The sequence below is a fragment of the Haemaphysalis longicornis genome, unplaced genomic scaffold, assembly GCF_048455015.1.
Source record: "Haemaphysalis longicornis isolate Haplotype H1 unplaced genomic scaffold, Haemaphysalis longicornis Haplotype H1 scaffold_4, whole genome shotgun sequence".
NCBI lineage: Eukaryota > Metazoa > Arthropoda > Arachnida > Ixodida > Ixodidae > Haemaphysalis > Haemaphysalis longicornis.
Window position 1 is genome coordinate 41871040 of NW_027526361.1, and position 13935 is coordinate 41884974.

Here is a 13935-nt window from a genome sequence, read left to right on the forward strand (position 1 = left end):
CAGTGCAGCAGTCAGTGTAGGCTATAAAAATTGCCCTCAAGTTTAAGCCACAAACCAAGTGCTCTCACTTTGGCCCTGTGCTCAGCCAACATACCACATTTCTACCCTCCACACAAAACTTTAGATTGCCCACCCATCTCTGTGGAAACTGTCCACTATTGAGGCATTGAAAGCCAGCATTAGATTTTAAATTCCTCGTCAAGTGCTTTTTCAGCAGCCATTTAGCGTAAGCTAGCACTTTCAGATACACAACCAAAGAAGCAGCCTGTCTAAAATGTGAAGTAACGGCCACAGCGGGCGAATTCCACCTTGGGCGAGGACGGTGGGCTACTTGGTTCCTTCAAGGAGGCCCTGTGCGCAGGGGGCAACTCTTCGTGGTCCGAAACTCGCACGCTGCCTCGACTTGGCCTGGGCAGTGGCTCCACAACGGACGACGACCTGTGGGACGGCACCACGCGGGCAACACGCTCAGTTTCAGGCTTCCACTGTAAGACAGCACCGCAGTAAATGCGTGTCTGCCCATACATTTCATCAGACGTTCATCAACCACACACAATCGAACAGATATGAAGGTTTGACACACAAGCATGCTTGCAATAAACACAAGCCCATATGTATGCGCACACAGACAGCAATCAACGTACGTACACCCATAACCACAAAATATATATTGTATATCGTCAACTTAACAGTACCAAAGTTGTCTGCCTGCAGTTACACCTAGTAACCACAAAAAGAACTCTGCGCTATATGCTTAGGCTGTGGCACACGTCCTAGTGCAATCACTTGCGAACTGATAGACCAAAAAGGCCTACAAGTACTACACCACACAATAACATTAACGCAGCATACGCACACACACACACACACACAGAGGAAAAAAGAAACAGACGTTCAGTAATAGCTCTAGCACTCCACGAAAATATTAATTTCACGTTAAAGCAGACCATAGCACCATGAAACATGTGAAGCTAACCAGTGTTTTACCGAGGACAAATCAAGAACACACTTTTCCTGCTAGCTGCAGCTCATTCCTCATACTTTATTTACACATTTCTGTTGCATTCTGTCAGCGAAAAGCTGTCAAATGAGCTGGATTCACCGAGATCGAATAAGCAGGGAGACCTGCAAAAGACATCCACAGGGGTGAGAACGACAACTATGAAAACAATAAAACAGGAACGATCTCAATCAGTGAAAATTTGCACCAATGTGCTGGTATGTCTCAATCAGTGAAAATTTGCACCAATGTGCTGGTATGTGGCTTAAGGGGGGACACTGGTCTTGAGGACAGAAAATTTGCAAGAAATCTATTTTCTGTAACAATTATATTTGCAATCTACACGTTTCAAAGAATGTACCTGCGAAATGTTATAGCTGTACCATAAGTATTTACAAAGCTGCTGCCTTCTGAAGTTGCGTAAATGACTAGTTTCCAAACTTCGTGCCTTGTATTCTCAGGACCAGCTTTTTTCCTGTGAGGTCACAATTGTTGGGTACAATAGCTTGGGATGTACTGGTCAGATTTGTAGCATTTTTGCTGCATTCGAAAGTTTACGAACTGAACAGTGCAATAAAACTACAAAAATATAGAATATCTTTTTGCTAGCACAATTTTTTATGCAGTTTGTTTTACAAAAACTTTGGTAATTGATGACCTGGCATTTAATAAGCTTACAGTAATTGCGGAAACAATGCTAAAACTCCTGCAGCCGTATAGGTTCATTCCCAGGTCCTTCTAGAAAACAATGGGATAAAAAGTATCTGAGTATTTCATAGGTAGATAATGAAAAAATTGCCCGAAATGGAATGGCATAACATGTTGCCAAACTGTGAACTTACACCACATAGATGAAAACTGAACGCACATTTGTGCTCATGATGTTAAAATACATGTAATGGGTAAACCCCCACGCGTACAGGGTAAAAAATAACAGAAATGTCCTAAAGACCAGTGTCCCCCCCAGTGATGGCTTGTGTAAAAAATTAACCCCTCCCCAAAGAAAACGCATCAAAATGCAGCATCGTGCTTACGGCAGTTGCTGAGGGCAGCACCTGGATGACTTAATTCTCAAAAAATTAACATCAGCATGAATGCTTAGTCTCATTCACACCATGTGCGAAGCATGCATTCCTGGTTCACTCAACATTGGATATGCAGCATAAGCTAACACGTTAGTGTGTAACTAATTGCGACATCAGTTTATTATCTCACGGTTAGCACAAGATGCTGAATGAACACTGTGCATCAAAAATTGAGAGGCCAATGAAGCAAAGTTCTCAAACACTTATCTTAGGCTGTACTGTTCAGGGGCGGTATTCCCGTGTTTTGTCCCTTTTGTGTCCCTTTCAAAAGTGTCCCTTTCGAGTGAGCCCTGATTGGCTAAAAGCGAACACCCGGATGTGACGCCATGCAAGCACGGCGGAGCTATGAGCCGTGGCTACTCGGAGCAGACGATTCGGAGCAGACGATTTTTCGTCGCCTTATTGTTGGTTCGCTCGCGGAACAATAAACACATAAAAGATACTCTGATACGGTTTCAGTTCTTTAAAATGCGTTTGCAAGAACAGTTACGGTATTTGAATCAAAGGCCCCTGCTTAACTGGAAGTAGGTCACGATGAAAGGGACGCAAAAGGGACGTTTTCAAAAGGGACAGTTACGAGAATACCGCTCCAGTTCAACTTACATAATCCTTCGGCTAGAGGACATCATGCGCCCATTGCAGCCACATTACACACTACTGCAATGATGCTGCGCTGGTTTGCAATCCCAGGTCTCATTTCTCACCCAGTTTGGAGTTAATACTGGCTCTTACCTGTTCTCTGTTCACGCAGAGTTTAAACAGGCTAAACATGCTCCCACTCTACTGAGATCTGCCTATTAGACCTGCCAGTGTGTCGTGACATCGTGACAATTGACATCACACCTCAATGCTGAGAAGGATGCGGCGCAAATGGAATGCATTTTTAGCACACTTTTCATCAGGAAAAAAAAAAAAATAAAGTAAAGCTGAACAAGAACTACCTGGGAAAAAAAAAAAAAGAAAGAAGAAAAGGCCAGTGGGGGGCCCGTACATTCTAGAATGGCGCAAGGGGAATGGCATTTCTGAACACGCTTGTCATGTGAACAAGTTGCACATAAACTGCCCGGGGGAATAAAAGAAGGGGGAAAACAGTAGATGGCCTGTACGTTCCAGATTTCAGGCTGATGATGTAATTGCACAATAATGACTCCCTCCAGGGTTCCCTCTTTCAGAACGAATACAAGATGCAGGGTCAAACGATAGGGAACAGGTCGTAGCTGGATGGGACCTAGCATGCCGTCAAGACACAGGCTCTTCTTGTCCAGAGGTGTCGAGGGATGGGGAGAGGGAGGAGGAAAGAGGTGCACGTGGGCACGTGCAGTGTGCAGCAGCGCAACACGTAGTACCTGCGCTTGATGCTGGAGAGCAGGCGCAGCTGCAGAGTCATCTGCAGCTTGGCCTGGTGTCCCGTGCCCAGGAGCACCAGGGGCTCGTCCACCTTCAGCCCTTCCTCCTTGAGCAGGCGCGACAGACGGAAGCTCAAGTGGCCCAACACCTGGCCGCACTTGTTGTCCACCACCTGGTGTGGTACAGGGGCAGGATGGGGGGAGGAGGGGGAGGGAGGGGAACAAGAAACTTTAGAGAGTTATAGCAGATCGGGAAAACGGTTCCGGTACGGTACACGGTACCCGTTACCGGACCGTACCGGGAAGGCTCGTTTTAAGAGTTATAGCAGACCGTAACTACCGTCCATGCTACCGTGACTGGGAGCGACTTATGTTGTACGTCGTATGGCAATTTTTCGTGAGTCTGTGGCGTTTCCTGTGCTGAAGTAATAGTTTTCAGTTCTCAAAAGCGCTAAAAACAGTATTAGAAAAAAAAAAAAGCATCCAACGCCCCTACGGAGATTCGAACTGCGACTGCGTGAACATGAAGCGGGCATTTTACCTCTACGACATTTCAATAGATGGCGCCAGCAGGTCAAGCTGGGCTCTCAGTACATACTTTTTTTTTTTTAGTGGGGCTCTCAGTACATACGGCTGGCTGTTTCTCGTTGTATTTGAGAGTCCCTCGCCCTGACACCGCCTGTTCCTCACTCGTCGATTTGTAGACGGGCCCCATGTGGCTGTCAATACAAATTATGTAGCAGTATCGCCTTTATTTAATCTAAAAGAAGCTATCGGATATGCGTCGCTCGACGACACAAGCCACGGCAGTTGGGCCGGGACTGTGTTTCGCTTGCTGCTTGAGCTGTCAGAATCTCGCGGATTTAACTTGTTGCAACCTCATTTTTCTTAGCGATCTCATATTTACAATCCGTTCGATTAGGCGTGAGCCAATCGTACGTCTCCCAAACTCTTCCAAAGCGGCCGCCCGCTTTCGAACGACGGACCGTCTCGGTACCGTGCGGCCAAGTCGCTCCGGTATACGGTAAGGTTCTGCGCATGCGCGGTGGCGTCCAGACGGTAGACGTTACCGTACCGGAACCGTTTTTCCGATCTGCTATAACTCTCTTTTATTTTCCCAGCACCAACAAACCTCAACAGACTGCTCGAACAACAGGTTACAGTAAAAGAGCTTGGGCAGTTTTTTACTACCCCCGTACACTGCTTTCAGTGCAATCAGAATGCAGAAAAAAAAAAGTCTAAAACAGGAGCAGGTTCAACACTGAGGAGATCTTAGTGTTGGAGCAATAACTATGCAATGTTGGTTGTTCTTTCTTTGCTTCCCTTTAAACATGTGACGGTTACAAAAATGTCACTTGCATGTATTTGGGGGATTCATCGCAAGCTGTTATGTTTGCCCTAAAGAAAGACTTGTACCACATCCACTAGGCCCAGTTCAAGCCCTGTGCAACACTCACTGTACTGGTTTTAGCTTGGGTTTGAGTGCTGACTTGCGCTTGGTGTATGAAGACTTGTTTTTAAAACATTCCAATATTCAAACAATTGGGTGGCTCATACCTCACTACAACTTTGTTTGACACAGCGAGTTGGTGCAATCACCGAGAAACCAGCATTTTAAGGTGCAGACTTCAAATCACCGCTTGCTCCACTACTATAACATGACATAAAAAGCACTATGTGACGTACACAGTGAGGGCTATGTGACACACTGGGCACTCACAGCATTCACCTTAAAATCATGTTAACTCTTAGAATGTTTTTACTCCGTAGCGACTTCTTACTCACTTCATCACAGCAAAATAACATTATTTTGAATTCAAATTCTACCGAGTATAAGGTGCAACACACAATACTTTTTTAGCTTAGAGTTGCTTTTTCTCAGCTACCTCCAATTATGTAAATTAAAATTAGTCATATGGTGTCACAAGTCATGTGCACGAAAGTCGCTGGTGGGTCATCAAGCTCCTCCGTTGCATGAAAACTAGTAGAAGTGTTGCTCCACTGAGGCAATACCTCAATGGAGCAAGTCATATGCAGTTTTCATGCTCCTTTTAAGCACTTGCCGCCACCACTGTTGCAAAATGCTCACTTCACACTGTCAAGAGTTTGTGGAGTTTGTAAGCCCATACACCTTGGACCTTACCTGAGGATGCCATTCTGCCCTAACACCACCATTAATATGGTTTCCCCTCTTCCATGGGGTAAGAAACAAAACAGAAGGGGAAGCTTCATTTCCTGGGGTGGCTAAATAACGACACAATCAAAGCTGGCAAAAGCTGATGGGAGAAGAAAGTACACAGATGCCCCAATTGACATTCCACCGGGCCGCTGAAACACAGTGTGGCCATAGAATGAATACGGCCGCTATCTTCTCATTCGCTGTTGCAGCTGCAAAGCTAGCTTCGTAGCCCATGTTAGCATTCATTGTGAGAATATCTGATCGATTGCTCCTATACCTGCCGCAATGAGCGTTTCACTTCCCAAATACATTCTTGCTCCACGACCTCTGCACCTCCTGTAAAGGCAGGGCTGGTACACAACTGGCAAGGAGGTATAAAAAATTAAAGCCGTTCCACTCAACGTGAAAGCTGTCGGAAGTGCAGAGCAGTGATTCGCCATAATGGGCTGTAGCGTCATTATCCACTCACTGCTACCACCCAATGCAATTCAAATTTCCCGCTTCCACTGTGCTCGCGTGCCCGCTGCCTGAAACTCCGCCACTGGGAGTTCTGTTCTTGCTTGCTTTTTCCTCCCGCAAGTGCTGGCGTTGCACTGCCACTTTTTTCCGCTTACTATCGTAAAAACCAGCCCCACGAGCGTTGCTAACTAAATGAACGTGGGCGCTGCTGGTTAATTGCATATATTTTGCCTCAAATGTACCTACAGGTGGCTTTTGGTGCTAAACAACGGTGAGACGTATGACAAGCGCCAGCAGTTTAAGAGTTTCGAACGCTTATGACTATATAAACCTCTTGGCTTTCGAAGCTACTGGGTTACGCTGCGACGCCAGGACGCCGTGTGGATCTAATTGGGTCCAGCGAGTGAGCTACGATGACAAGGCGAGCCGCTAAAGTGCTCTGCACTTAAAGGGGCCGCCACCCTGACCTTGATGTCCAGCTCCTGGACCTCCGGGTTGCTGAGCAGCAGGTAGAAGATCTCCTCCCAGACAGGGTCATTGGTGCTGTGCTTGATGGAGCTCCAGCGCTCCTGCTGGCCTACCACCAGTTGCACCTGGGGGCTGGGCTCGCCGGCCGCTTTGCTCGCATTCTGTTGGTGATGCACACGGGGGCAGAAGAAGACACGGTCACGCCTCATACGACACCCCAATCCCACACTTGATGGCTCCTACAGTCATCACTCGAAAGAACACCAGGGCGGGCCGCACGCTTACAGGGACAAACGAACACTAGAGGGCAGCACCTCTGTCTAGCTCATTCCTTCCAGGCATACACTCATGGCGACATGTCTTCCTTGTTGTTGTGGCTATTGTGGTTATTAGTGTGTTAATTAAAAGCTTGCGTTACCTTCAGATGAAGCCTTATAAGCCGGTTAACGGTTAGCCAAAGCTTGCTGCCAATCTTCGACAGCATGGCAATGCTGTCCAAGGACTTTTTAGAAAAACTGGTCACGGCAAAGTTGTTAAGGCAATGCTTATTTTTCCAAAACTAATGCAATCTCATTACATGCGCTTGCTCGAACCACAAGTAAAGTTCCTGTGACGATAGCTGCACCAAACATGCAGTAACCGGCCGAAATACCCTCTACCGGTGACCCGCATTGCTCAGGAGATTTCTTTTTTTCTCCTTGTAGCTGACTACAAACTTGGGGAGTATTTAAGGGAAGTATTTTTGGTGGTCAAGATCACGGTGCAAAAAAAACAGCCAATACAACCTAGCAAACCATAAAAACATAACAGCAAACAATAATAAGACAGACTGCTACATTTAAATTGTCCAGAAAAAAAAAAATCTTTCGCTCTGAATTGTTCTAAGTCTGCCAAAAAGATTGGTGCATCAGTAAATTCACTGCCTGCTCAAGGTTAGAAGAATGAAGGTCCGCAGACACTCTATCTAGTTCAGGGGTCTATGACTCTGACCTATAATGAGTGAGCTGTGCAAGTATGTCATGCAGGACAAAGAAGATTTATCCGTTACGCAAATTACACTTTCACTGTTATTTTTCATGCAACATTTGATGTCAAATGCTCCCACTGGTCCGAATGCAGTCGAAAACGCCCCTGCATGCACTTCTCCATTCGAGCTGAGAAACTTCAGACATAACGGCATAGAAACAGCACCATCAGCAATAATCCTGAGCTTCCAAACCGATTCATTTCTCCAGACTTGTTGCTATGTGGCCCAGCCTTTAACTAGGTTCACTTTAACTATGCGTTACAGCCCAGCCTGTCAGTCAACCAAACACAAAATAACTACTAACCCTACACATAAAATACGCTGCCAAAAAATAAATGCAGATAGCATGCACAAGCACTCAGTGAGAAGGGTCAGCAACTAAACAGTGTATCTACAGCAATTTAGTTTACAAAGCCCCTTCTGCCACTCTCCACCACACTCCTACTATTTCATGACTTTTTGTAATACAGTGAAACCCCGATAATACGACTTTCAAGGGACCGCAAGGAAGCATCGTATGACGGGGTGTTGTACGATCGGGGTGTGGGTAAATGCTGGCCTACTAGACGGTCTCCCGTGACAGGTGGGCTAACAACTTATTTAAACTACTATATTTAGCGCGTTCTTGCGTGATTTGTGGACCTTTACCTGGAATCCCAAGTTTTATAAAAAAATTTGTGCCCCCCTCCCCTTCACGGCGTCTGAGCTAGCCCGCCAGCCAAGCACCCCACGCTACGAAAAACCCGTGCCGTCCGGCGCAAGCCCCGTGCCTTGTGCAAACGAGATAAGGCCGACGTGGTGAGCAAATTGAGTAGGCAAAAGCGAGTGTGAAACTGCCAAGGCTAAGTGAAACGAACGATAGTACATGGCGGAGATGGAAAAAAAGAACAGCTCCCGTACAGGGTGGCGACGCCCTTTGAACAGTCCCATGCCATCGCTATTATGTCAAAGTGCTCAACACATAGCTGCTTTCGCTTCCAACAAGGACCAGCAACGCTAAATAGATAAGATGATTCAAACTTCACGAGCAAATTGCTTTGCGGCGAAAATTATAGCACGGTCTTGCTACAGTGACTTGCTGCGGCAGCCAGTGAGCGACCCAAAATGGCGGCACCAACGTATACGTGTCTCCACCCTTGCGGCAGACATGGGTGAATTGAGACACCCTAGCAACGAAAGGAGTGGAGTGACAACGTGGCTTTGAAAGACAACGATAAGCAGAGAGCAGGGATATATGTGAGAGAGCGTCGTGAAAAGAAGAAACTTGGATCGAGCGTGCGGAAAAAGCGGGTGTTCGGTCATCACCACAGGGTTGCGTCGTATGTGTTTTTCGCATTCGTCGGCTTCTCGCGGTTGGTGCATTGGAGCACTGCTGCCGCATAAGGCCGTCGAAAGTTAACTCTTGCTCACGAGTACCCACCTGCTTGCTTGCGTCTGTTGAGCAAGTGGTCTGGCGTGCGTGTGGACTTTTGTACCTCACCCAGCGTCAAACGGGGTTTAAAAGTAAAGAAAGGGCGGGACAAGGCGGTGAAGCGCTGTAAAATGCGAGAAAAACGCCGGTATATCGGTGCCAGGGTCCGTCGAATGAAGCGGACCGCCCACACCCCAGCATCATTCTATCGGGGTTTTTAATGCATTGTTTTTATGGGGAGTTTGTTGGGACTGCGTGATCCATCGTAAGAAGCGGGTCGTTGTAAGTCCGGGGACGTATCAGCGGGGTTCCACTGTATGACTATTGGAGGAGTAAATCTCCCTCCACCCAAGTGGCTCCCATCATGTTATGGAGAGTCACGAAATTGTTGCACAAGATATTCCCCACACCGTGTCATGCCCTACCCCAGCTGCAGCCATTCCACCATGCGTGCCGATTCTACCACACCTAAGACTGCCAAGCAGCAAAGCCAACCTTCTGTTAGTATACAGAGTTGGTGAGAATGCCATGCTCAGCCAGCTCATAGCTGCATGTGCGTAAAATAAACTATAAAAATAGACACGTATCAACGGATAAGAGATAGGCCAGCTGAAGGCTGACAGATGCCAATCGACACACGAAAGTAAAAGAAATAAAGGACACTGTTTTTTCACTGGTGCGTTACGCCACTGGCAGCAGACATGACAAAGCACTCAACTTCAGGCACGAAAGGCAGCACAGTCATGTTTCCACTGCAGAACAGCAGCCGCTCCCACACTCACACACACAAGCCCTGCAACGGTGATGACACGAAGCACACATTCTGTATCACGTGGCGACCTTTACTCACTTCCCGGCCTATGCACTTACGCGGATCTTGGCAAACCGATTCCTCGGGTAAGTAGGGTTGGGAGGGATCATATTGACACGCTGCAGAGCCAAGACAGTTAAGCACAAGCACTGCTGTTACGGCCAAAATCTTGGCTGACACATTCAGGCAAACAAAAAGAGAAAAGAAGAACGCACGATTGAACTCAACAGACACAAAGTAAAACGAGAATGCTCCTACAGAAAATGGCAGTAGAACGTCGTTGATACTTCTGCAGTTCACACAATCCTTCAGTTAATATGTGTACATTCGAGAAAATGGACTATGCTTCAGGAAGTTACAGTGGCTTCGTCATTTGTTTTGCAGCTAAGACAATCCTGTATAGCACAATTTCCTCATATGCACATTTGACCTATCAGAAGATTGATTCACTTATTTATGAAGTGCTGCAATGCTCACTTGAATATTGAGGTTGAATGAGAAGTGTTTTGCTACCAATGCACGGGCTAATACATAAGTGGGCTGGGCCTCAGTACGTGTAGCACAAAATTAAGTAGCTGAGTGGCAACCAGGCCACTGCGGTGGCTTTCTCCAAGTGCTCCAGTAGCCTAATTCATGTGGAAGCACCAAAGCACACTTGATTAGCTTCTGTAATTTTCGGCTACAGAACTTTTGGTTTCCTGAATGACATGCCCTTTCTGTTTTCCCTGCATTTTTTTTAAATCCCGTCAACGAGGTTCTACTCCAACACAGGCAACTAAAACAAGTATGATTACAAGAACTTGTTTCAACTTAAAGAACAAGTGTGGCAGTCAAACAGTGCACTTTCACCGATGCTTGCAAAGGCGATGACAAAACAGCTTGAGCATAAGCTCGTCTCCTACTGCGTGGCTGCTACAACTTGCAGTCGAACCTCAACATCTCAATGTCCGCAAATTCAAAATACTAGATATTTCATCATTTTCAATGTCCCGTAGTTTTCCCTGGAAAAATTTCCAGTATAGTTCGACCTCATTGTGCACCCAACCTGATAATTTGAAGCCCTCGCCACTCGTGGCACAAGCGATCGGTGGGCACTGAGAAGTGATTGCAGAAGCTATACATTGCGATGACAGGAAGCTTTAATTCTAGAACTTTTTCCCCCTACTAACCCACTTGATTTACTGTGGAAAATACAGAACGCTGAATATTTCACAGAAAACCAAGTGATAGAGCGGTGCTCTTGTAGTGGCACTGCATTTTGAGTTAATGAGTTTCGAGTCAACGAGGTTCGACGGCAGTGATGAAGGCATTCTGTGCTGTTTCATCTCTATGTACACCATAAAATGAACAAAGAGGTGGTTCTAGTAATTGCGGGCGCATGCAGTGCAAAAGTCAGTCAGTGTTAGTGCAACTGCTGTGTGGGTGCAAAGATGCAGGTCAAAGGTATGAAACCAGCACTCCACGGCTATGAATGCACACAGAGGGTTCAGAGTAAATTTAGGACAAGCCACAAAAATGAAAAATCTGAATTTCAGTAGAGTAAAACACGAGATATTCGTTCGATATGGCTTGCAGCATCTAACGCTCCCGTAAAAAGACTTCATTAATTCAGAGAGAGAAAAAAAAAGGCATCAGGGTGATCACATTTTCAAGGGTTTCTCAAGTCATCGCAAGGCCTGCTGGGTGTAGTGGCATGCACCCTATGCACTGACGAGAAGTCATGATATTCTTGACAAAAAGCTTTTGGAACAGGGGAAGTGGGTAAGCATGTACAGTAACCCCGAACCTGTCTTTTTCTGTGCTACAATGTGACTTCCATTTCATAACTTACAGCTCTCGCCTACACTGAACTTTTGGGCTCTGAGATGGGGTGTGTAGCCCTTACATGAGTAGAGTAAAGCTTCACTTGAAGTGATTCTGTTTTTGTTGTTGTTGTTGTTGTTGCATAGTTAGCGCAGCAAGACCTTGCTGATATGTTTTTCAAGGGCCTGTGAAATATAGGCAAATGTTTGACCTGAACAGTTTGTACAACTAAACAGAAAAGGTTTTAGTGGGGCCAAGTTTTTGGAATGCAACTGCCAGGAAAATGCTGTAAACGTGAAAACATCAATGAGGTGTAACTGTATTTTGTTGCAACTGTATTCGCCTTGCACTAGAGGTGTTAATCCTGCAGTGGACCTAGTGGACTGTTGATGATGATGACACAAGCCGAAGGGCTTATAACAGCACTTTTTAGCAGCAGCTAAACCTGCAACAATCTCTAAATCTCATTAAAGCTCGTACTGCCAATGTATAGCTTGTATTCACTGGCGAGGCATGCACGCAGGCAACCATGTGAGTGTGTCGCCACTGGTTACTTCGGGCTCCGCGGGATGGCGGTACTTGTCCGTCCTAAGCACATGATGTGTGTTGGACGTTCCAAACTCTACCCCACCAAACGCAAAGTAATGCCTCGACTCCAATGTGAGTGCGATTAATAACCTATCTGTTGATGCCACCGTGGAGAATTGGGTTTAAATGGAGAAGACGATGCACAGGGTTATTTATTTTTTTTCTTTGGTGTGCGGGCGCAGTGGCACAAGCCGCGCCATGTCCATGGCCGTTTCCAGTGTTGCCAAGCGAAGAGATTGACAGCTAAACTTTTCAGTGAATACCACCTATAAGCTTAAAGTTTGCAGCAAGGCAGTGCAGTTGGTGGGGATGTCACAAAGCAGTGCTAGACAAGTGCTGCAGGAATAAAAGAAATCTGTACAGCGTACCAACTAGCCCAACAGTTCTTTTGTGATGGAGATGGCACTGCGGAAGTTTGAACGTGGCATTTCGTGCATGATTCCTCGTTGCTGCAGTGTCGCGGAAGAAATAAGAGATAGGCCCTACCTTCTGAAATTCACGTTTCATGATAATAATACTACTTTCTTTCATTTTGGAAAAAAAAAAGAAGGCTGCGTCAATAGCCAATTTCCAGCCGATTTTATATACATAAAATGTAGGGGCATGCAAATATTCAGAAGTTTTGAATTTAAGGGAACAAGAAATTATTCGATTCAGGTTAAAACTGAATAGCAGCGTTCAAGAACTTAAACTCAAGAAATTAAATCCGTGCACATTATTGGCTAAGGGCCAATAACGTGCCCTGAAAATGGGGTCAAATGCAAGCAGTACCAGTCATTACCTGGATAAGAATGTCTATTGCACTGTGCTCCCCAAAACCACATTTCTTGTCAAATGACAAACAATTTTTGTTGTACTTTAGCACTAATCCCCTCTTTCTGTATCAAGGCCATTTAGAGCAAAGGTTACAGGCGTATTATGCACTGGTTTCAACAACTTAGACGCTTTTACCGAAAGCTGTATTGAAATTTAGGCATAAAACCATTTGAACAAAATTTTTATTTACTTCATGTTTGCTTCAAAAGCAAAAAATCACCACTTGCACGGCCACAGTAAAATGCAGTCCTTAATATAAGACATATTTTTGGGAAGCATTATGGTTATATTTTTAACGCACTACATGAAAAGCTACAACTGCTAATATTATAACCGTTCTTTCAATACAGACTGTTCCAATATGAGGAGGTTCCTTTCGTGAGCCGCACGTTAGTTGCCAAAGAAGAGTTCATGTATTTGTAAAATTCTGCTCCGTAAATGTTCTGTGTGTCAAAAAAATTCAATCTCTGGGGTTTCTATTTTGCTTACATGTGCTTCCACAACAACTTTTACGACAAAAGATAGTGTTATATATGAAACCACAATTTTGCAGCAGCATTAGATATGCTCAGGTGTTATTTTCCCCTGATATCGCAGCTGTTGAGGGGAAATGGAGGTTTAAAAAAGTGCATAGTACACAAACGTACACAAGAATCACCAAGCCTGACCCCTGCAGGCCAGTAACAAGAAACATGACAACACACTCATGGAGTGCTTCAAGTTATCTTAGACATTTGAACTGTAAAGAAACTATTACAGGAGCCACGAATGCTGTTTTTGTTGGTGGCTCATACAACCAGGCAGAAAAAAATTTAATGCTTTACTAGTTAACCAAGAACTATTGCTAACTTCAATCTGCTGGTTTAGGGGAGGATACCTAGATATCAAAATTGGAGCCAGCTAATGAATACTAAAGCTAGCCTACCTTACAGAAATTACTAT

General features: G+C 45.4%; 1 protein-coding gene across 1 annotated transcript in view; it reads right to left on the reverse strand.

Annotated features, from left to right (window-relative positions):
• The window catches only part of Esyt2 (extended synaptotagmin-like protein 2), a 46338-nt gene that overhangs the window by 16544 nt on the left and 15859 nt on the right, over positions 1 to 13935 (reverse strand). Inside the window, exons 7-10 of the mRNA XM_077706520.1 lie at positions 9846 to 9905; positions 6537 to 6698; positions 3432 to 3604; positions 309 to 438 (exon numbers count right to left, since the gene is read on the reverse strand). Coding sequence (XP_077562646.1) covers positions 309 to 438; positions 3432 to 3604; positions 6537 to 6698; positions 9846 to 9905 — 525 coding nt within the window. The remainder of the gene's footprint in view (positions 1 to 308; positions 439 to 3431; positions 3605 to 6536; positions 6699 to 9845; positions 9906 to 13935) is intronic.